Below are 21,641 nucleotides of genomic sequence, written 5' to 3'. Positions count from 1 at the left end.
GGAGAATGGTAAGGCGGCACTAAGCCTTCATCTCTGGTCACAGTATACTGCGGTAAGTTCAGAGTCTGTGGGGTGATTGTGGAAGTGGATGGTGTCACCTGAAGAAGATCAATCATCAGACTCGAGGAACTTCAACAAAGCTCGTCTCTCTGGAGGTGTCAGTTTTGGAGGACAATGGTTGTGACATTTCCTCACCACAAGTTTGGCTCCATAGCTACCACCTGAAAGAACAAACTGTTGGGGAATTGCTGAGGAACCACAGGGAGCCACTGTGTCTGAAATGCTTTTGACGTAACAGAATCCTCCATGCATCTCGTCCTCCTGGGCATCACAGTGGTCACATTTAGACTGTAGCTGGTGAACACCTGAAACTTTTCAGTTTTTATACTGGTGGGTTCTGCTTCTTGTACATGAGTCCTCTGTTTGATGTTCCAGGGAAATAAAACTTGACGGACCTCCTGGACATCAACATCATAGCCATAGAAGAATTCACCACAGGCTCTGCCACAAATATAGTGCCCAGAGTCAACTTTTTGCACCCTGAAGATGAGAAGACTAAATGAACCGAGGAAAAAGCGACTGCACATATCTGACCATCTCCCAACTTTGGATGATTCCTCCACCTTGGTGCCTTCAAAGTCAGTGACAACTTTGGTGTTTAAGGAGCCAATTTACTTTTTATAGTACCACATTACTGAAAGAGTCTGCTCTGGTTTACAGTGACAAGGGAGTTCAATGGTCATAGCAGTGTCTAAAGAAATGTAGGACAGGCCATAGCAAAGATGTCCTCCTTACCTTCTGGATTCTCATTGGATGAAGGTAAAAGGCAGATGGCCCCCCCAAAAATGGCCAGAACAATAGAAATTTTTTTTTTTAATATGAACTATTTTTGGATGCCATATTTTCCCATTAATGCTTTCAGTTTTGCTGTTATGTCAGTCTCATCCTCCTCCACATGTGTCAGACTGGCCTCACAACCCATTGAAGTGTCAGAAGAATCACCTACTGCAACTTAAAAATCACATGAATCACTTCTCCCCCACGTCGTTCCAAACCCGTAAAAGCTTTGTCTCTGGAACACAGTAAAGATATTTTGGATGAAAACCGGGGGGCTTGTGACCGTCCCAAAGACTGCCAAGTAAAATACACAGTCATGGTCCAGAAAAGTATGAAAAGCATAATCAGAATAGTCCGTCTGCCATCAGTGATTCAACCATAACGTTATGAAGTACAATACTTTGCATGTACATAAAACAAAAATAACTTCTTAAAAAAAATTCTCAAAAAAAAAAAAAAGTCATCCAAAATATCATAGTGTTCCAACGATGAATGAAGCTTTAACATGTTTGGAATGACATGGGGGTATGGGATTAATGACAATTTTCATTTTGGGGTGGAGTATCCCTTTAAACTGCTTCTAAAATGTGAATACACAATCAAAATTTTGCAGTTTTAACTTTCCAGTGTCAAGACAAAATCCCCTGGAATCAACAGACAGTGACGCATGTAAACTTTTTCCTGGATTTTATTGAAAAACAAGCCACATTTGAGCTCAGGCAATACTACCAGCATTGGAAGCTATCCTGGGCCACAGGTCTGCGCATTCCTTGGCGACGGGGCCTGTGATACCTGAGCCTATGAAAGGAAACAAAAACAATTCAGCACTGCGCCGGAGCAAAATTCAGATCATTAAGTTAGTGACAAATTTCAAGAAGAGATGCAAAATGTTCCATCACTGATTGAGACTTAACAGCACATGGCGACTGCCATCTCACCCATAAGCAATGGGATTTATTATTCCTTCATTGACGACTTACCCAGCCACTGAGCAGACAAAGCAAGTGCTTAAAGAAGGATACCAAAGAAGATCTTCAATTTATAACTCACCTTTCATTTCTCCTTTGTTATTCACTATGACCCCAGCATTGTCTTCAAAGTATAGAAAAACGCCATCTTTTCGTCGATACGACTTCCGCTGTCGTATCACCACTGCAGGATGCACTAGATTAAAAGGGAAAAGTTGTATAAGCATATATACACTTGACCTTGAGGTCGGATCAGCAATACTCCAACATCTCTATGCTAAAGCCTGTTATTTGCATTCAAAACCAGCTTAAAGCTCAGGGTAAAGATGAAACAATAATTGAGGCTCTGCGAACACTTACCCTTTTTCCTGAGCTCTGGCTTCCCTTTCTTCACTGTGGCCATGACCATGTCGCCCACACCAGCGGCAGGGAGCCTATTCAGTCGACCCTTGATGCCTTTGACTGATATGATGTACAGGTTCTTGGCACCTAAGTGAGAGAAGTGTCACAGTTGAAGTCAATAACTGAGCGAAGACCAACTCCGTACATTTAAGGCTGGTCCAAATACCATTTTTTGAGCTTCTAAGCTTTGGTAGTAAATCAACACAGAATATTCAAAGCTTCGGAGGGAGGGGGCTGAACATATTGTAATACCACGTCTAAACCGGACGCTGCGCCGCTACAAAATACAATATAACCCATCACGCGGTCTACACTGGATGCGGTGACAAATTCCCCACAGTAAACTGCTGCTGCATTTCATTTACAACATACTGACAAATTGTAAGTGATCAACGGTTGCTCTGTCGCGTCTAGTGTAGACAGACTTTAGCTGTTGTGGCATGACATGAAAACTGTTGTGTCCGGTGTAGACACCATGTAATAAAGGCAGGAACCTCGGTCTGTCTGCTTGCATTTTTATTGTCGAGAACAGTTCATCAAGTGGCGGGTGTGTTGCTGCGGACCTAAAAGAGTGCAGCGTCTCATTTTGGTGCAATATGGACACGCAACATGTTCAGAATGAATAAACTACAGAAAAGTGCGAGTCAGAAGCAGCGTGCCTCACGCGGGCAGGGCTTATATGCTCCAAGAACGGACACTGCCCTAGTGATACAAAAAAAACAAAAAGAGCCTGCAAGAAAAACCCTTTTAATATAGACAAATTAAGTGCACTTTTATCTTGTGTAAAATTACAGATTAACATGGTGGATAGCAGCTTGTTATTTTTTTTAGGGACACACTGGTTGACTGGCCATGGTTTTTCCAGAATTGCGGACTACATTGTAATCATTTGCTATCATGTCATTGTGTGAAATCTGTGCACAGGACACGGGCAGCACTGGAAGTGCAGAGCTACATGTCGGAGGCACAGATAGCAGGAAGCAAACAGCCGCTGGTGTACGAATTTTCTCAGACTGTAGCTGAAGATTCATTGTTAATTGCTCCATTGTGAAAATTTCGTTTCACAGTTCCCAGCCAATCATTAATTTCTGGTGTTTCAGGTTGCAACCATTTTCTGGTTATAACCTTTTTGCAAGCTACCAACATAATTCTCATTAAGTATTCATCAGATTTGTCTTCTGATTTAAGACTTCTAAGACCAAAGTATAGAGTTAAATTAACTAAATTGGATGGGTTCCATGAAAATTCTCTAAACTCTTATGGATTTGCTGCCAATATTTCTGAACTTTAGGGCATTCCCAGAATATTTGGCTATGGTTGGCTTGATTTGAGCCACACAATCTCCAGCAGGTTGCATTTTTGCTTTAATTGGATATCTGAATAAAAAAAAAAAAACAACACTATAAAGCACATGACCATTTTTCTTTCTGCCTTTCACAGATAACCGCAATTATATTACAGCATTAAAAATAGCTTAAAGTTACTTAAACACTTACATAAACTGGGAGGTCTAACCAATACAGAAAGCTGAAAAAAAAAAAAAAAAAAAAAAGGTCAACTAAAAAGATTTTTTGCATTGAGGAAACGCGCATCTGTAAAAGCGCCCGAAAGACAAGCCATTACGCCAATGCATCTGCTTGAAACTTAAAATTACGTTTTATGTTTTGGGCAGCTTGGATTACACTTCCTGCATGAGCACATTCGGTTTCTGCCAATATTTGTAGATTTTGTCCATAGGAATGCTTTATTCAGTGCTGTAATTTGATGCAACCAGCAGTTTGAGTTCACTTTGGGCATTGTTCACTGTCATCAATGATTTTCATTTTCGATAATATACAATTTTATCGATTAGTTGTTGCATCCCTAATGCCAACCCACCGAACGAATATTCTGGTCAAGTCCCAAGTATGCTTAAAATTAGATCAACTGACATACAAGTCTGCTAACCCTCAGCTGGGTCATCAAAACAAGCTTAAGTTTGTTCCATCACTGATTGAGATTTAACAGCACATGGCGACTGCCATCTCACCCATAAGCAATGGGATTTATTATTCCTTCATTGACGACTCACCCAGCCACTGAGCAGACAAAGCAAGTGCTTTTTAGAAGGATAACAAGCTCAAATACTGGCAGATCTCATACCCGTGTTGTCAGCGCAGTTGATGACCGCTCCCACTGGGAGACCCAGGGAAATACGGAACTTGGCTCCCGATGACCCACCACGTCCTAAACAGGAGGACAAATGCATTAAGCTTTTATAATGGTAGGGTAAAACAACCAAAAGATACTGGTCACGTTTTCTGTTTGCTTAGCTAGACAGTAAGTGACTCCATTCATTTATAACTGATTGACTCCGGCTACAACAGAGACTTTAAAGTTGTCATCAGATGCCCATTTCCCACAAGTTGATATGATACTTTTAAGGTCTTCATGAAGAGTATATAACATACTTTGGTTAATTTCTCAGTGGTAGTGTAAAAACACCCTTTTTACCTCGTCTAAATCAGCTGGGTGGAGTTTTATCATAGGGTAGATTTGTACACGCATTTGTTCAAACACGTAAAAGTGAATTTAGCATCAGATGAACCCTTTAAATACCACCTATAAAAGAAATTAAATAAAATAAAAGACAAGCGGTCTAACGTTACATAAGCAAACAACCGTTGTGTCATTAACACTGCAAAGTCTCAAGTCACTTACATTAAATCGATTTTAAAAATTATATCACAAAGGAAATATTTGGTAAATATTTCTTCAGTGATAGAGACATTAGTTACGGTTCACGTTCACTGCCATCAAGAAGACCCAACAATAGTAGTGGCCAAGGTCGTTATTCTGCATAAAAGCCAGTATTTTCCACAAAAATAAATAAAGTGCTCATTTTAGGGTGAACTGTTACTTTAGGTCGGCTAATGTCTACTCGCTAACGATTTGCCTCAGAGTTACAGTAAATTAGTGAACTGACATTTGCTTCTCGCCACCACTCCGATTCCACTCGATACAGGGATTAAGTTACAGTATTTCTGATGAAAATAATACATCAGAATCTATTAGGCCAACAGTTTGTTTGCCTGGTCTATACCAGCTAAATAAAACTCAAATATGTGCATTACACCGGTAAATCACTACTCGCGACACTCCAGCAGTCTAACTTACCTGCTTCGTTGCATGTTGTCAGTCCAAAACTCGCACGTCTAGCGCTTATAAAAGTTACATTGCTTGTTATACATGCCAGTTAAAGCCATTCTGTGTTCCAAAACCTGCTTCCGCACAACACATTTTGAGTATCCAGTGTTAAATCATCATACTACTGGCTCCAGGAGCCCGAGTCTGCGGACTTTGTAAACATGGCTTCTCTCGCTAGGGGCAAATAACTAATAATATCCAAGATATTCTTGACAACTGGCGTCAATATATTGATAATATAAGTTCTCCACGATCAATTAAACCCATGCATTCCTTTACAGAGCTTAAGTGTATCTCATTTTAAAGATGATTAAGGATTTTCACATGGGTCTCTTACCTCTCTTGGACATTGTCACCGAAAGGGAAAGAGGACGAGAGCGAAAGGAATGCTGGGAAATAATCGTGCGCGCACCACAGCTCTCGCAGTATCCGGCGCATACTTCAACGCCATCATCCGGGCACCTACACTCAGTGCGGCATATTTATGCCTCGATAATGTATTTTAATCACGTGTGGGGAATTATAACCGCTAATAATAGAATTATTAAAATGTAACGTCCAGAATGTAGAAAATACATTGCAGATATACTGTGACGTGTGAGTCTGACACATTGAGAAGGTTCATCAGATTTTGCTACTTGTGCAGCTCATTAAACGATTAATCTGCGCATAAAAGGTGTATTAAATTGCAAAATACTGCAATTTAACTGGGGCCATTAGGACTGCCTATGCATAGGGCCCGGGATCTTGTGCATATATATATATATATATATATATATATATATATATATATATATATATATATATATATATATATATATATATATATATATATACGTGTGTGTGTGTGTGTGTGTGTGTGTGTGTGTGTGTGTGTGTGTGCAATATTTACATGCATTTCGTAAATGAGCTGTGTTAAAATTTTTAATTGTTAAAATCAACAAAACATATGCAAAGAAACACTTGTTGAAATAATAAAATAATAAAACAAGCACAAAATACTTAAACCTGAGATGATTTTAATACTATACAGTTATATGTTTCCATTTGACCAGCCCTTTGAAAATGAGTGTTTCTTATTGCATGCTCCACTTCCCATCTAAACAATCAAATATGTAATCATCATTATGGGGAACAACATTTTACTGTTGATGTCTAATACAATATGACAGTGTGTACATTTATTTGTTGGAATTAACACTGAAGTTGTTAATTAACACATAATATTGGACATGGAATAAATAATTTAAACATCAAACAATATTCAATACTTGCAAAAAATGCAATGTGCCCATTAACAACATGCTACAAGAATGAGATGGAAAAATGGGAAATCATTTTGTTTAAATACAATGTTTCATATTTAAATATGCAGTATAACTGCATCTTAGTAAGAAGTAAACAACATGTAATACAGAAATATACACATATTTACAATACCATTCAAAAGTTTGGGGTCAGTAAGATTTTTTTAGGCTGAATTCATCTGATCACAAAGCAGTAATAATGTGAGTTTAAAATAGTTAGCTTTATATTTTAACATATTTTAAAAAGTAGTTTATTCCTGTGACACAAAGCTGAATTTTCAGCAGCCATTACTCCAGTCTATGGCAATCTTGGAAATTGTTCTTTGCTGATTTGGTGCTCAATAAATCCTGATACGTTTAGCCTATTTGATTTTTTTTTTTTTTTTTACATAGTACGTCTTTTATGTCACTTTTGGTCAATTTAATGCGACCTTACTGCATAGAAGTATTTATTTTATATCTTACTGCCCCCTAATTTCTGACCATATATACCATGTATAATAGTGGAAGATTTCAGTAGTGCATGTTGCTTCTCAGTGGGTTTCCGATCTGGGTCAGGAAGGGAGGGGCTGGTGAGGTTGGCTAAAGAGGTTAGCATTGGCAGTTATCCCAGCGCAGGTTGTGTTTACCCTGGGAACAGACACCTGCATGGTGCTCTGCATCCCCTCCTGCCTGTCAGGAGAGCTGGTGCCAGGCATACTTCCCTTCATGGGATGGCATCCAGCCTGGGCGAGAACACTCTCTCTCTCTTCTCTTTCTCCTGCTCCTCCATCTGTTTGGATGTGTTGTCGGAGTCAGTGGCTTCATTGTCTGCTCGTTGGTTTTCCTCACAGGTAGCATGAGGGTGCGTCTGCCACGTTCCATCCTGGTAGGTGCAGAAACACACCGTCCGCTCATCAATCTCAACACGTTCTCCAGCTGAGATCACGCGATTGCCAGCAAAGCAGTTGGGCCCTATGAAAAAGAAACAAGAGCACGAAGCTCAGTATTTGGTTAGAATCATAGCTTCTAGCCCTCCCAAAAAAGAAAATTCTGTCATCATTTACTCACCCTAATGATATTCCAAACCTGTATGACTTTCTATGTTCTGAGGAACACAAAATAAGTTTTTGTTCATGTATTAAAAGTCAGTGCGGTCCAAAAAATATTACTTTTTACAAATATCTTCTTTTGTGTTCTCCAGAATATATGAAGTCATGCAGGTTTGGAACAACACAAGGGTGAGTAAATTATGACATTCATTATTTTGGGTGAATTAAGCCTCTACTCACTGTTAAATATATATATATATATATATATATATATATATATATATATATATAGCATATTTTGTTTTGAAATCTATACACATTGATTACCAATTTTTATATAAACATTACATACATAAACTATCACACACAATCTCTCCACCTCCAGCCTTCTGTTGTCAGGGATGGCCCATTGCCCCATGGTGCCTGTGCCATCTCAGCATGCCATGAACTAGTTCCTATTTATAGACGGCATGGTAGTAAGCAATCCATCGAACAATTCCATTGCATCATTCTTTTTCCATGACATCACCATGAACCATGGAGTAATCAAGAAAAAAATCAATCAAAAACAAGAGGTCCACATCATGAATGTAACTTCCTCATTGATCCTCAAAACAGAACCTTACATGCATGCCTCCCAAAACACAAATAGGTCTTGACAGATGCATGTGATGCAGATGCAAGTGTTTGTTAAAACATTACGTATACAGTAGTAATGACATTGAACGGGACAGACATGAATGTGAAGTGTTGCATGTGTAAAAACTCTCACCACTTTTGCACACAGGACAGCAATGGTTGGGTTCGTATACAGGATTCACACAATGCAATGCAGGGCAGCCGGATATGGTGCAGTAAACTTCTCGGTTGACTTCACACCGGCAACGCTCACAGGGTGACAACTGTTTAAAACAGGAACAAAGAATCACTCATTATACAATTTATTACTGAAATATTGATGATTGATAGTCCAGGGAAAACTACTATACTGTCAGATAATAGTAACAGGAAATTGCACCCAAACATATCAACTACTCTGAATAAATTAATCTGAAATAATTTCTTCATACCGTGTAAATATTTTTTCCGGTTGTGTACAGAAAAAAGCTGGGGCAGCATCCTTTCAAAAGGTACTAATATGTACTTTTAAAGTACTAATATGTTACAAATCAAGTACTAATTTAGGGGTAAATAAAATGACCTTTTTTTTTTAAATAAGGGTATTTCTCTAGTGTCTGAAGAGTGCAGCCTGTTTTGTGCCATACTCTGTATTGTTATCCCACAAACATAAGTTAATTGCTAAACAAAACACAGATATTAGATATCATGCTAATTTTATGATGTCCCAATTTGAAACCTTTCATTCCCTGAAAAGTGAGCAGTGTTGTGTAAAACAAAAGAAAACAATGCAAAAGGTCATCATTAGGCCTACTTATTAGAATCTCCGTAATAAACCTTAACGTTAGTGGAAAACAAATCAAAACGAAACATTATTATCATCATTAATATCCATTCAGACCAATATATTATTTTTTAGCCTAAGAACTTCCTAAGACTCACCCTAAATTCCTCCAGCATTCTGTACGTTTTGCCCCCGTACACACAAACTTTACTGACCGCTTCACACACGGGACAGCAGGACTTGTATGTGATGCGCGTGCATCTCGGGTGTATACGCGGACACTTGGGTCTGACACACACGGGTCCATCCTCTGTGCAGGTGCAGGGACACGCTGTGGAGCTCGGATAATAAACTTCTCCGATGCTATAGACAAAACCTTGATCGTCGATACAGAACTTGCCACGATAGTCTCCGAATTCGTATTCCAGCTCGGATTTTGAAGAATACTCTGATGCGCTTTGCAGAACGAAGCACTGGAGTGCAAATGAGATGCAAAGGACGAGAGATCGCATCCTTACCGGCAGTTTGTTGTGGTCTGGATTGTCATCATGCGCGTGGGGCAGTGCATGAACATATGTCCATGTTGCCCAATGACATAGACAAGAGAAAATGACCCTCCTCTGAATGTCACCATCAGTACTGTACAAACAAACTGTATTATGTTAATGACTTTAATAAGAAAACGTTTTCTTAGCATTTACTTGTTACATTAGGAATAGCATGTTCTTGTGTTAAACTTTTAGAATAATTCTAATCTTTTAAAAAATATTTTAAAATGTTTTTAACGTTTTCAAAACTACTCCTAATGACTTTTCCCTTAAAATAATATGGAAGTGGAGCATGAATGCACCTAGCCTGGGATACATAAGTGTAGAGCTGCACAGAAACGTGCAGATCTACCAGGAAAGATTGTTTTCATCAATAAATTAGACAACTTTTACTCCTTGTTCGCCATCTGCTGGTCAAATGACTGAAATGCAGCACAGTTGAAGGATCATAATGATCCAATTTCCATATCTGTACATTTTATGTAGCTTTGGCATGCTTGTATTTTAAGACATGTAAAATAAACAAACTATCCAAGACTTGCAAGTTACAACCACACAATTTAGTGATCTATACCTGAAATTACATTGATTCTGAGAGCTATTGACTTCTGAAATGAATCGAATTATTTTAAACAAACATGTCTTGCTTGGCTCACAGTGGAAAGTAACTCCATCAAAAAGTTACACTGTAACGGCCAATAACTACGCTGACGGAGCACTCTTTACTATCTGTGTCAGTCGTGACATTGTTCTGTCCATTGGTCTGCTTGCTTGCTTTTTTTGAGAGCCACCATACATTTTCACAGAGGGGGGTTTGTGAGTTTATGAAAAGATGATGAAATTATATAAAACAGTAAAAATAAAATGAATAAATAATTTATTAAAATAAAAACAACAATAATAAAAAAATACATCCCAAGACTAACACTTAGTAATAACTTTAAATATAAGGGGGTGCTTCAAATATTTTTTTAGCTTAAATGGGTTCAGCGGAACCCTCTCGATTACAGTCCAATTGCTGCTATTCTTAACTTTAAATTCAGGCTCAATAAATTTAAAATTTTTACTTTTGTTCAATTTACTTGTGTCACATTTCTGACCTACAATGAAGCCAAGATCTAATCATTAAACATACTTATATATATATATATATATATATATATATATATATATATATATATATATATATATATATATATATATATATATATATATATATAGTTGTATAATAAATTAAAAGAGTTGTATAATAAATTTACAGAAAGTTGAATTCAAAAAGATTAGAAAGGTAGTTAGATTATTTATTTTTGCCAAAGTGATTTTAACAATCTTGCCTACTTAGACCTACTTAAATCAGATAAACAAATGATAATTAAATACTACCTGAAAGGGGTGAAATAGCGTCGCCCTGCTTTCGTTTCTACCAGGGCCATATCTCTATATGGCTCTCGTTTCTACAAAGTTAGCTTCACTCAGATTCTTGCTGATGCAGTTAGTAATTTAGTTCAATTAGATTTCACAAGCCAGATAATCTGGTGACTCAGTGTTTAATATTATATATAATATACTTGTCACACGTTCTGTTCTAAACGTGGTTTCAAAGTTAGACGGGTAATTACAATGTTGTTCTTTTCGCTCGTTTTGAAATCTCTGACTCTTATTTTTAAAATTATTATAATAATTATTTATTATTATTATTTTTTATTATTATTATTTAGTTATGTCAACCTATGTGTGTACCGAAACGAACCTTACAACTTTTTATCTACATATTGCATCATTTGTAATGTAATTATATTTTATCAGTAATGACATGTACCTCCCGTGAACTTTCATTGGAAGACAACACACGTGATTTGGGTTCCGGAGAAAATAATTGGCCAGAACGTCTCATGAATAATTCATAAGGAGAAGAAAAACACACGTCTCTCATTTTTTTTTTTAACAATTGTAAACTTAAACACACTTAACCATTAAGGGATAGTCAGATTTTAGTGTACTTTATTAGCAGTTTAAAATGTGGTTGTGATACCGGTAACATGTAGCGATACTTGTTTATCTCTTCTCGACGCAGCAGGTTTTAGCCTAGTGGTGAGCGGCGTTGCAGTGAATGTGTTTGTGCTGCATCAGCTTACAGTTGTTCCCCCCAAATCGTTTTAAAGTTGTTTTAGCTTGATTTTAAAATCTGCTGCCCGAGAGATGGCATCAGCAACGACGACTGATCCGGTTTTTAATCCCGGAGCCATAGGGTTACAAGAGTCTCTAGTCCCCGCTAGCATGTTTGCTCCAGGCCGGGGATGCGGCGATGATGACGGGGCAGAGTGCTTCGAAGACGGGGAGATGTTCAACGGCGAGACCGTGGATCTCGGCATTGACTTCTCCAGCAAGGTAGGCCTCAAACAGAGTTAACTTAGCCTAGTTGTAGTACGTGTTAATGCGTTTACAAAAATTATATTATTAGTAACATGACTACACTTTGGACTTTTGAACTGACGGTTTTAATCAGGTTGTCTGACTTTCATTTCTGTTTGAGATTTCCACTGTTTTACGTGCTGTCCACTGAGTATTTAAAACCGTAAACCTAACCTAAGCTAGCCCGGCTGCTTAGCGATATTTTAAACCTATTTCTTAACGTCTGTATCATATGCACCTGTCGTAGCACAGTATTAAAATATTGTTTTCTGATTTATCCATCTGTGTGGGGTTTAGTGTATAAAGCAAGCTGATTATAGACTGCAACTCTGCATTACTTCCAATGAATGAAACACGGACGGTTAGTGAAGAAATGACAGCCTCACAACAACATCAGCTCAACACAGAGGGATTTCCCTTCAGAAGGAGGGAGAGGGGAGATCAATAGATCAGGGAATGAGGAAGTTCATTTTATAAACTGATAATTTTTGATAAATTACATAAAATATCCTATTATATCAGCTAGTTGCCAAGGCATCATTTCTCATATTCATTAGGTTTGACTTAATGTGCTAAAATATCTAAAGCTAAAATTTAACTAAATCTACATGAAAAAATAATAATAATACAAGACCAATACAAATGACAAAAAAGTTACTAAGATAAAAAAGAATCTGGAAATATAATAATAAATATGAATATGAACACAGAGTATAATATGCTAGTAGCGATCTTAATGTCTCTATTTTTTTATAAGCCTGCTAGAAAGTAATACAGTTGTATATAGCATCCATTTCAATATCACTAGTAGCTAATTATTATTTCAAGTAACCACTACATAATCACGTTATAAACGACAAATTTAGGTTCTGTATTTCACACATCCACCATTTATTCCAAATAGTATGAATTTGATTGTTTTTTGGCACCTAAAGTATTAATACCTAAAGTAAAAACTAAAACATTCCATGTAGTCTTTCAATTATGATGAGGTACTAGAAGTAAATGCATTATAATTAAACAAGAATTAGAAAAATGTTGTCTTGAATAGAAGTTGTATAGCATGTCATCGCACGGCCTGACTTGACACGTCAGCAATTCATGAAGTGATTTAGGTCTACATATAATCACCAGCACTCATCCTCGATGGATGTGGGAACCAGGGCAGATGACTGCTCATGTTTTCTGTTGTGGCAGCTGCCTGTTTTTGTATGGTTGGAGATGAGCACTGTTTTGCTGAAACGTGTTTTGCATGAAGCTTCATCACCGTGGCTTGTGTAACATTACTCCACATAAGAACTGATGTAACATGCAGTAAAGTCGGGCAACTCTGTTTTCCAATGCCACTGATGACTTTACACTGGGGTTAAGTCAGACTGAGCTAACAAAACAAAAGAAAGGAATGTTGTTCCACAGTCATTCCGTGCTTAATGAGATTCTTTTCTGTTGTGTATCTTAGATAGCCCTGGTCAGTCCCAATGGAGAACAGTATGACTTGTTACTACGGCATCTGCGTGAGAGGATGGACGAAGGCTGCGGGGAGACCATCTATGTCTTGGGGGTGGGTTCAGGTGAGTAACTGAGATGAGAGCAGTGAGATTCGATTTTAGTTTTTTTAAAATGTATTATTATTTTTAAATGAGTACCCACAAGAGTGCTCTTCTCTCACTCTTTCAGATGGAGGAGACTATGGTTTGAATGAGAGTGATATGCAGGCGTCTGTGGCCACAGTAAGGTCCATGTGTGAGCAGATCGAGGCAGACCTCATCCTGTTGAGAGAGCGTGCTGAAGCTGGCGGCCAGGTCAGAGATTACCTTATTCGACGTCGGGTGGGAGAAGCTGACTTCCTGGAGGTTAGGTGAGTGATGAGAACATGGGTGTTTTCTGCAATTAAAGTCACAGTTCAGTTTAACCAAAAATAAACACTTGGTCTAATGCACTTATGGTTGCTCAAACATCATATACTTTTTTTTTTTTTTTTTTAGTGGACCAATGTTTAATGGAGATGTTTAGGAGAATATCCAGGCTGCTATTTTCCATACAATGAATTTTGACAATGCAAAAGAGCAAGAAAAGTTAATCCAAAAGAGCAAGAATGTACATATAACCTTTCAAAAGTTAATGAAAACTTGTTTTTAGGAAGGGGACATTAAATTGGTAGAACGTGACAGTAAAGACATTTATAATGTTACTAAAGATTTCCATTTCAAATAAACTGTTCTTTTGACTTTCTATTCATCAAGGAATTTTATCACGGTTTTCACAATATTAAGCAGCACAACTGTTTTCAGCACTGATAATAATGAGAAATGTTTCTTGAACATTAGAATGATTAATGGAATACATTTAATTCAGAGATATATTCACATTTATTTTAAATTGTAAATGATATTTCACATTTTTACAGTTCGAATAAACACTGGTAAGAATAAGAGACCTCTTTCAAAAACATGTTAAAATCACCAAACTTTTGAACAATAGTGTGGCATGTCAAAGATCCATATGAATCATGCTCTATTAAGGGGCATCTTTAATATGTTTTCCTAGTTTCAAGAAGCTTTTTCCTTATTGATTGTAGGCTGGAATACACTACATAAGTTTTAAAATCTGAACCGATTTTACAAGCAATAGGCATCATACACTTAATAACTTTGTAAATGGTGAATAAGGAAAACTGTCCATCATGCGCTAGACAAATGGAGGTCACACACTACCAGAAGTTATTCAGATAACAAAAAAAAATAGCACCTTGTTGCTAGGAGATGCATGACAAATGAATCCAACACGTGTTCTAAAATCGACTGAAAATATCAAACATGTTTGATTTCCTCTTACTGGATGGAATCATAATCTGATGTCTGTGACCATTATGCACTACACAACTTTCTATGAAATCTGTCAACTCAAATCTGCAGACTGGCTCTGACTTTCGGGAAATGACGTCAACATCTCCAGATTTTAAATCGGTGGGAAAAAAAATGTAGCGTATTCCAGGCTTAACCATAGACTGTATAAAGACATGGACCTAGGGTCCGTGACATCACCCATAAGTTTTCAAAGATGCTTTTGAAGCCAAAATCTTGGCAGCGCGTCACTCCAGGATAATCACAAATGGGCACGCGCACCTAGCTCGACCGCGGTGACAGCGACCACAATCCACCTGTCACTCAAGTGGCTGCACCCTTAATTATGCAGAACTTGAAGGCTTCATATAATTGAAATGTATGAACTATTAAAAAAAATTACCCCCTAACAGTTGTCATGAAGGGCAAAATTAGCTATATAGACCAAAATCATGTTTTGAACCAGGCTGTAAACGTTTTTTTTTCTGCTGTAAAGTTGGGCATTTAACATAGGGAGTCATCTGGATTGACTCCCTTTTGCAGCCAGCCTCCAGTGGCCAGTTGAGGAATTACAGTTTAAGTCACTTCCGCATGGGCTTCATGAGAGAGAGCGGGTGGTTGTCGCTTGGGCTTAACTCTAAGTCATGATGGTGTTTTTCTCAGGGTGGCTGTAGTGGGGAATGTGGACGCCGGTAAGAGCACTCTGCTGGGTGTGCTGACTCATGGAGAGTTGGATAATGGACGTGGTTTTGCACGACAGAAGCTCTTCAGGCACAAGCATGAAATGGAGAGTGGCCGCACCAGCAGCGTGGGCAACGACATCCTGGGATTTGATCAAGAAGGCCAGGTAGTCAACAAACCTGACAGTCACGGAGGCAGTCTAGATTGGACCAAGATCTGTGAGAAGTCTTCTAAAGTCATTACCTTTATTGACCTTGCTGGCCATGAGAAGTACCTGAAGACAACTGTGTTTGGAATGACTGGCCATCTGCCGGATTTCTGCATGCTGATGGTAAGGAGGGGGATAAAGCTCGGTTTCATAACCAAGTGAGCTACCTTGATTTCTTCATATGAAGCTTTGATTCCTTCAATGGCAGCATTCTAACCAAATGAAACTTCATAAACCGTCACTCTCTGTTGTATGTGTGAGGCACATGAGAAAAGACTAGACTCACTGTTGCTCATTTTTAGTAGTCTGACATTAGCATGTTATAACCAGCACAACAAATATTGGTTAAAATAGTGCATTTTAATTGAATTTACTTGACTTTAAAATCCAAAATAAATTTCAGCTGTATTGGCCATTCAAAATTAGTGCTAAAATGTGGCATATTTTTGTAAGGAATGTTTTGGACCAACTTCATGTTTGGGAGTACATTTAAAGTGGTGCCAAAGTGAGCAGCTTACTAGGGTTTGGAACAGAATGCGTTCATGATTGTTGATATCCCTAAATTGACTCCGTCTCTCTTGCACAGATTGGAAGTAATGCAGGAATTGTTGGCATGACCAAAGAGCACCTGGGTTTGGCATTAGCTCTCAATGTTCCCGTCTTTGTGGTGGTTACTAAGATTGACATGTGTCCAGCAAATATTCTTCAAGGTGACCCATGAGTCCACAAATAATGCCATTCGCTTACTATGAACTAAATGGTGGAATATTGCATGAACTGCCATACTAATGAACATTGTCTTTTCAGAGACCTTGAAGCTCCTGCAGAAGATCTTAAAGTCTCCAGGCTGCAGAAAGATCCCTGTCCTAGTCCAGAACAAAGATGATGTCATTGTCACTGCATCCAATTTCAGCTCTGAGAGGTGATGCTGCCCCACAATACACATTTTTGCTTATCGCTGACTTGTCGCTCCAGTTATTCTCCAGACTCCCACATTTTTTGTTTTGTTTTGTAGAATATGTCCCATCTTCCAGATATCGAACGTCTCAGGGGAGAACATGGACCTGCTGAAGATGTTCCTGAACCTGCTCTCCTCCAGAAGCTCATTTAAAGACCATGAGCCTGCTGAGTTCCAGATAGATGACACCTATTCAGTACCTGTAAGCACGATGTCTGTCGCCATTTCTATGTTTATATGTCTCCCCTCTCTCATCAGTCCAATCATTTTTGGGCAGGGTGTAGGAACAGTGGTGTCTGGGACCACGTTACGAGGGCTGATCCGACTCAATGACACTTTGCTTCTTGGACCAGACCCTTTGGGTGCTTTTCTACCCATCACAGTCAAATCCATTCACCGCAAGAGGATGCCTGTGAAAGAGGTCCGTGGTGGACAGACGGCCTCTTTTGCTCTGAAAAAGGTATGTGGTGTGAGTTCCAAACTAAATGGCATTAAAGGTGCTGTGTGTAGGATTGACAACGAGTGGTTAAACTAGGTATTGCAGTCCAGATTATAAATATTGGACTTTTTTTCACCCGACTCCTCCTCCTCAGACTTGACTGCACACACAGGTTGCCAGATTGATGACACAAACAGGAACGAAGGCCCTTGATGATGAATGAAATGAAATTCACTGTATTTTCCACCAACTGGCAACCCGGGGTGTCAAAATACAATTGGGTAAACTGACAGTGGGTGGGTTTCACAAACCAAAACAAAGTTCCGGCCAGGAACGCACATTTTCAAAGAGGAATTACTGACTGTAGCATTGTTTTTCAGATAAACAAGTATTTTATCTTCGCCTGTTTCTTAAATATCTGCAAACATATCGTGGTATGTTTATGCTTTAGTAGAGTCAAAAATGTACATACAGTAACTTTTGAATATTGAGGAGCCAAATAATTTTAGTTGATAAATTACAGAAATGCTCCGTAAAATGTTTTTTCTGGAGTTCCCAGTTGACGTTGTCTCTTTAGTGTGTATATGTATGTAACTGTTTTATAAGAATATTTCTACCCGTTTAGAACAAAAAAGTTAAATATATGGTTTGAATTACAATTAAAGGCTCACTGCCAACTAATTCCAACTAATAGTTCCTGATTATTTTTATTAATTATTTTATTAATTATTTTACTGATTATTATCAGACATAACCAAATAATCAATTCCGAAAGAGAATCAGTTGCAGGCGATTTACTCTGAATCAGATTCACTCACTGAATCAGTTTCAGTAAATCTTTTTCACTGACACATTAAAAATCGCTTCGCATACATCTTGCTGTTCATTGCAATATTCCTTCTCATTTCTCTCTCCTTCAGATCAAGCGCTCATCAATAAGGAAGGGCATGGTCATGGTGTCCCCACGATTAAACCCGCAGGCATACTGGGAGTTTGAGGCTGAGATACTAGTTTTACATCACCCAACCACCATCTCACCTAGATATCAAGCAATGGGTGAGATACATGCCCTTGCTCGCTCTAAAATATAAATATGAGATTGATCTTGTACCATTTCTCTCACCTGTCTCTTCCTTCCCACAGTGCACTGCGGTAGCATCAGGCAAACAGCCACGATCCTCTCTATGACCAGCGACTGCTTACGCACAGGAGACAAAGCTACCGTCCACTTCCGCTTCATTAAAACCCCAGAATACCTTCACCTAGACCAGAGGCTCGTCTTCAGAGAGGGAAGAACTAAAGCTGTAGGCACCATCACAAAGGTCAGCTTCATGAAGCATAAGACTCAGAAGAAATATGAATACGAAAATCGTTTTTGTCTAGCAGATGAGGATCATGAAATGGAAATTGGCATAATAATTTTTTTATTTTGTAAATATTCTTATCTATTTTTTTTATTTATACATGCATTTATTTATTGCATAATGTATTGGCTATTATTTATTTTAAATTATTTTTTACTATGTAAATCATGCATGCATGTAATGTAATGTAATATAATAGAATTTTTCCAAACAGTTTAAACTTAGATGATCACTTGTTCTTTTGGCTTGTAGTTGCTTCTTTCAACAACTAATCAGCCGCCAAACTCTAAACCTCCCCAAATCAAGATGCAGTCAACAAAGAAAGCCCCGACTAGAAGAGAGGATGGAGTGGCCCCGTCCAGTGAGGAGAACGCTAGCACAGGATCGCCAGCCGCTCAGCAAAGTGTACCACAGCAGGTAATAACAACAGATGAGGGGAAGAATACTAAATGGAAGTTGTGTTCTGCTTGGATTTAAAAGGCAATTTGTCTTCCTGCTGTTTTGTCTGATATGTCCAGTCTAATAGCTTTCTATCACTTTTTCCCTTCACTCCACCTGTTTTCAATTTCCTTTCGATTCACACGAAACATTTACATTTCTTCACCTACATCACACTCTTCTGTTGCTTTTCTTCACCTGTGCGTTCATTTCATCCCTCATTTCCCATAAACTCTCCGTTACACTCACCTTGTTTCACACCTCGTACTGCTTCAGACAGAAATGGAGGAAGACCCTCAAAACAGAGAGAACAAGGTAAAACGAGGGACAGCGAGTGACTCACTCATTCCCCCTCACAGGAACTGTGCTCTTTATAGAGTCTCAACATCCTGAAAGAACAGTGCATGATGCATCTTTTACCCAAATTATACTGTGGCCTGGAAATGAGTGAAGCTTGTGACCGAGAGGGTGTCGTCTCTGTACACAAGATAATGAACACCCTATTGTTCCTGTTATTGTGCCTACTATTTTGTTAGCTGAATTTATGTTAGAATTGTTGCAATTTGAATTTTAGACTTTAACCAAAATATTGGGGGGGGGGTATTGGGGGGGGGGGGGTATGGGGGGGGCTTATTTGATATTTTTGAATTTGAATTCTGCATGTGACCTTTTGAAATTTTGGGTTGTATTTTAAGGAGTTTCATTAAAAAAAAAATATATTTTTTTTTTTTCTGGAAGAGCTAAAATTATTTTAATGTTTTTCATATTTTAAATTTCGTCTATCTGTATGATTTTAAATGAATTTCTGAATACCATTCTCAACAGTTGAAATATTTCAATTAATAACCATCTAGAATTCAAATGAACAAAATTCAGATCTTTCTTAATTTTTTCTGAAACTGAAACGTGTGTAGTTACATTTTGCAAATCAAACATTTATTAATATTGGTGGTGGGGGGTTAATAATATGCCTATATAGTTTTTAGAATTTTTATTTTAGTTTAAGTTCGTTTAGTACAAGTTAAGCTGAAATAAAAATATAAAGTTTTTGTCTTGGCAACTAACTGAAGAAAAACATTTTCAGTTAATGGTTTCATTAACTAATATTAACCCTGTAAACTACATGTACTTACCATGTAATTATTCAGTGGAGCTGCTTATTATTACTATTTTACATGTGATTCTGCTGCGGTATAAAGTGGTAAATGTTGCCACAGCAGGATCAAGTGTAAAGTTTTTGAAGTCAGCAGTCATCTTCTAACTTCCTTCTCCTTCCTTCTTGAAGCCAAAGTCTGGAGGCAGAAGACGAGGAGGTCAGCGGCACAAAGGCAAACCTCAGAGTAACTCCACAGTGACCCTCGCCGGTGCGGTCGGGGGCTGCTAAACTCCTCCTTTCAAGAGTCCAAGAGTCACACCTTTTACCTGCCCACATGGACCGGACCACTTTGATGACCAGGCTTAAGAGTTCACAGAACCAACATCCAGATTGTTTTGTGAACTTTAATTTATTATAAGACATGCGTGTGTTTGTAGACTGTACAGATCGTAGATACTGAGACACATACTATAAATGTCAACTTAAAGCTAAATTTGAAGTCCATTTCTTCTTGCGGAACATGACATCATGTTCTTGCTCTATGGCGGTCATTCTTAACATGTTTTTAGGATAATCCCATTGGAAATTATGTAACGCTCTGGCTGACCTCTCCATTATGTAGCGAAGTATTAACAAGACCTGTCACACAGTTGCATTTAATTTGAATTGGCATTGTTATTGTGGACCATGATGATAAGAATGCTTTCGGGCAGTGTTGGGGGCTGAAGACATTGTGACTGCAGAGTTTGCTGGCAGCTTGTTTAGTGTGAAATGTGAGTTTTAAAATCTAATCACACTCATTGCTAATTACCTCGTATTACAGTCTGTTTACACTTCCCCAAATCACTAGCATTATCAGGCCTGACCAGCTTAGCTCAGGTTCTGGAAACTTTTTCAAATGAGATACTTCAGAGTAGTCAGCGGAACAACAGAATGTAGATCTTAAGGTTCTAAAATGTGTCTAATAGTTCCTCATTGGGAAACTTTACAAACCAGTGCCAGTTGTTCTTAAGAAAAGTTGATTTAATATTATTTTTTTTCTCAGATGTGATCGACAGGTCTCTACAACACTTGCTATAAATTCTTTCAGATTATTTTATTGTTTACTGAGCTTTAGTATTTAAACCCTTTAGGCAACATGATACCTGGACCATTCTCTGCGTTTTGTGAAACTCATTTTCCACAACCAATATACAAATAAACTGATGTTGACAATTTGAGCAGTGTGTGTGATTCTCTTTTTGTTGGTCAAGAGTTTGGTTATCTAGTCCAGGGGTCTTCCAACTTGATCAGAACAAATGCACCTTTGTAGGATTAAATCTGGAGCAGGGACCTCTGTTATATTCCATGGCTTATGCCTAGCATTTTAAATCCTTACAATAAACTTTTTTATTTATTTATTTTATTTAATGTTATGCCATCTAGTGGTGTCTTTCTTCAGTTCAGCCCAGGAGATAATTCACCTAATGTTTTTGTTGACCATCATCTTCTTGGAGTTCATTCAATAAGCAGTATAATTAT

At 38.1% G+C, this 21,641-nt stretch overlaps 3 protein-coding genes across 6 annotated transcripts; 1 reads left to right on the top strand and 2 right to left on the bottom strand.

The window, feature by feature from the left end:
* Positions 1-1,509: 1,509 nt before the first annotated feature.
* Positions 1,510-5,843, bottom strand: rpl23 (ribosomal protein L23). The gene is made up of 5 exons (XM_026205614.1): positions 5,731-5,843; positions 4,350-4,433; positions 2,166-2,294; positions 1,888-2,001; positions 1,510-1,635 (listed from the first exon to the last, which is right to left on the bottom strand). Exons 1-5 carry the CDS (start codon positions 5,741-5,743, stop codon positions 1,553-1,555), a joined length of 423 nt encoding a protein of 140 aa, XP_026061399.1. The 5' UTR covers positions 5,744-5,843; the 3' UTR covers positions 1,510-1,552.
* A 595-nt stretch (positions 5,844-6,438) lies between these two features.
* On the bottom strand, positions 6,439-9,854 carry LOC113041565 (brorin-like). The gene is made up of 3 exons (XM_026200172.1): positions 9,292-9,854; positions 8,504-8,633; positions 6,439-7,654 (listed from the first exon to the last, which is right to left on the bottom strand). Exons 1-3 carry the CDS (start codon positions 9,643-9,645, stop codon positions 7,407-7,409), a joined length of 732 nt encoding a protein of 243 aa, XP_026055957.1. The 5' UTR covers positions 9,646-9,854; the 3' UTR covers positions 6,439-7,406.
* A 1,725-nt stretch (positions 9,855-11,579) lies between these two features.
* Positions 11,580-21,340, top strand: LOC113045288 (GTP-binding protein 1-like). 4 transcript variants are annotated; one of them, XM_026205579.1, is made up of 13 exons: positions 11,580-12,069; positions 13,553-13,664; positions 13,771-13,951; positions 15,600-15,948; positions 16,412-16,535; positions 16,633-16,747; positions 16,841-16,985; positions 17,061-17,243; positions 18,143-18,278; positions 18,366-18,544; positions 18,893-19,003; positions 19,301-19,339; positions 20,310-21,340. In XM_026205579.1, exons 1-13 carry the CDS (start codon positions 11,881-11,883, stop codon positions 20,406-20,408), a joined length of 1,962 nt encoding a protein of 653 aa, XP_026061364.1. In that variant the 5' UTR covers positions 11,580-11,880; the 3' UTR covers positions 20,409-21,340. The 4 variants fall into 4 exon arrangements, with proteins under 4 accessions (XP_026061364.1, XP_026061347.1, XP_026061375.1 ...); XM_026205562.1 differs by having other exon boundaries at positions 18,839-19,003; XM_026205590.1 differs by lacking the exon at positions 19,301-19,339 and having other exon boundaries at positions 11,581-12,069.
* Positions 21,341-21,641: the final 301 nt, after the last annotated feature.

This window comes from Carassius auratus, chromosome 3, assembly GCF_003368295.1.
Source record: "Carassius auratus strain Wakin chromosome 3, ASM336829v1, whole genome shotgun sequence".
In the NCBI taxonomy this organism is placed as follows: domain Eukaryota; kingdom Metazoa; phylum Chordata; class Actinopteri; order Cypriniformes; family Cyprinidae; genus Carassius; species Carassius auratus.
This window is presented reverse-complemented; position numbering and strand designations above follow the sequence as displayed.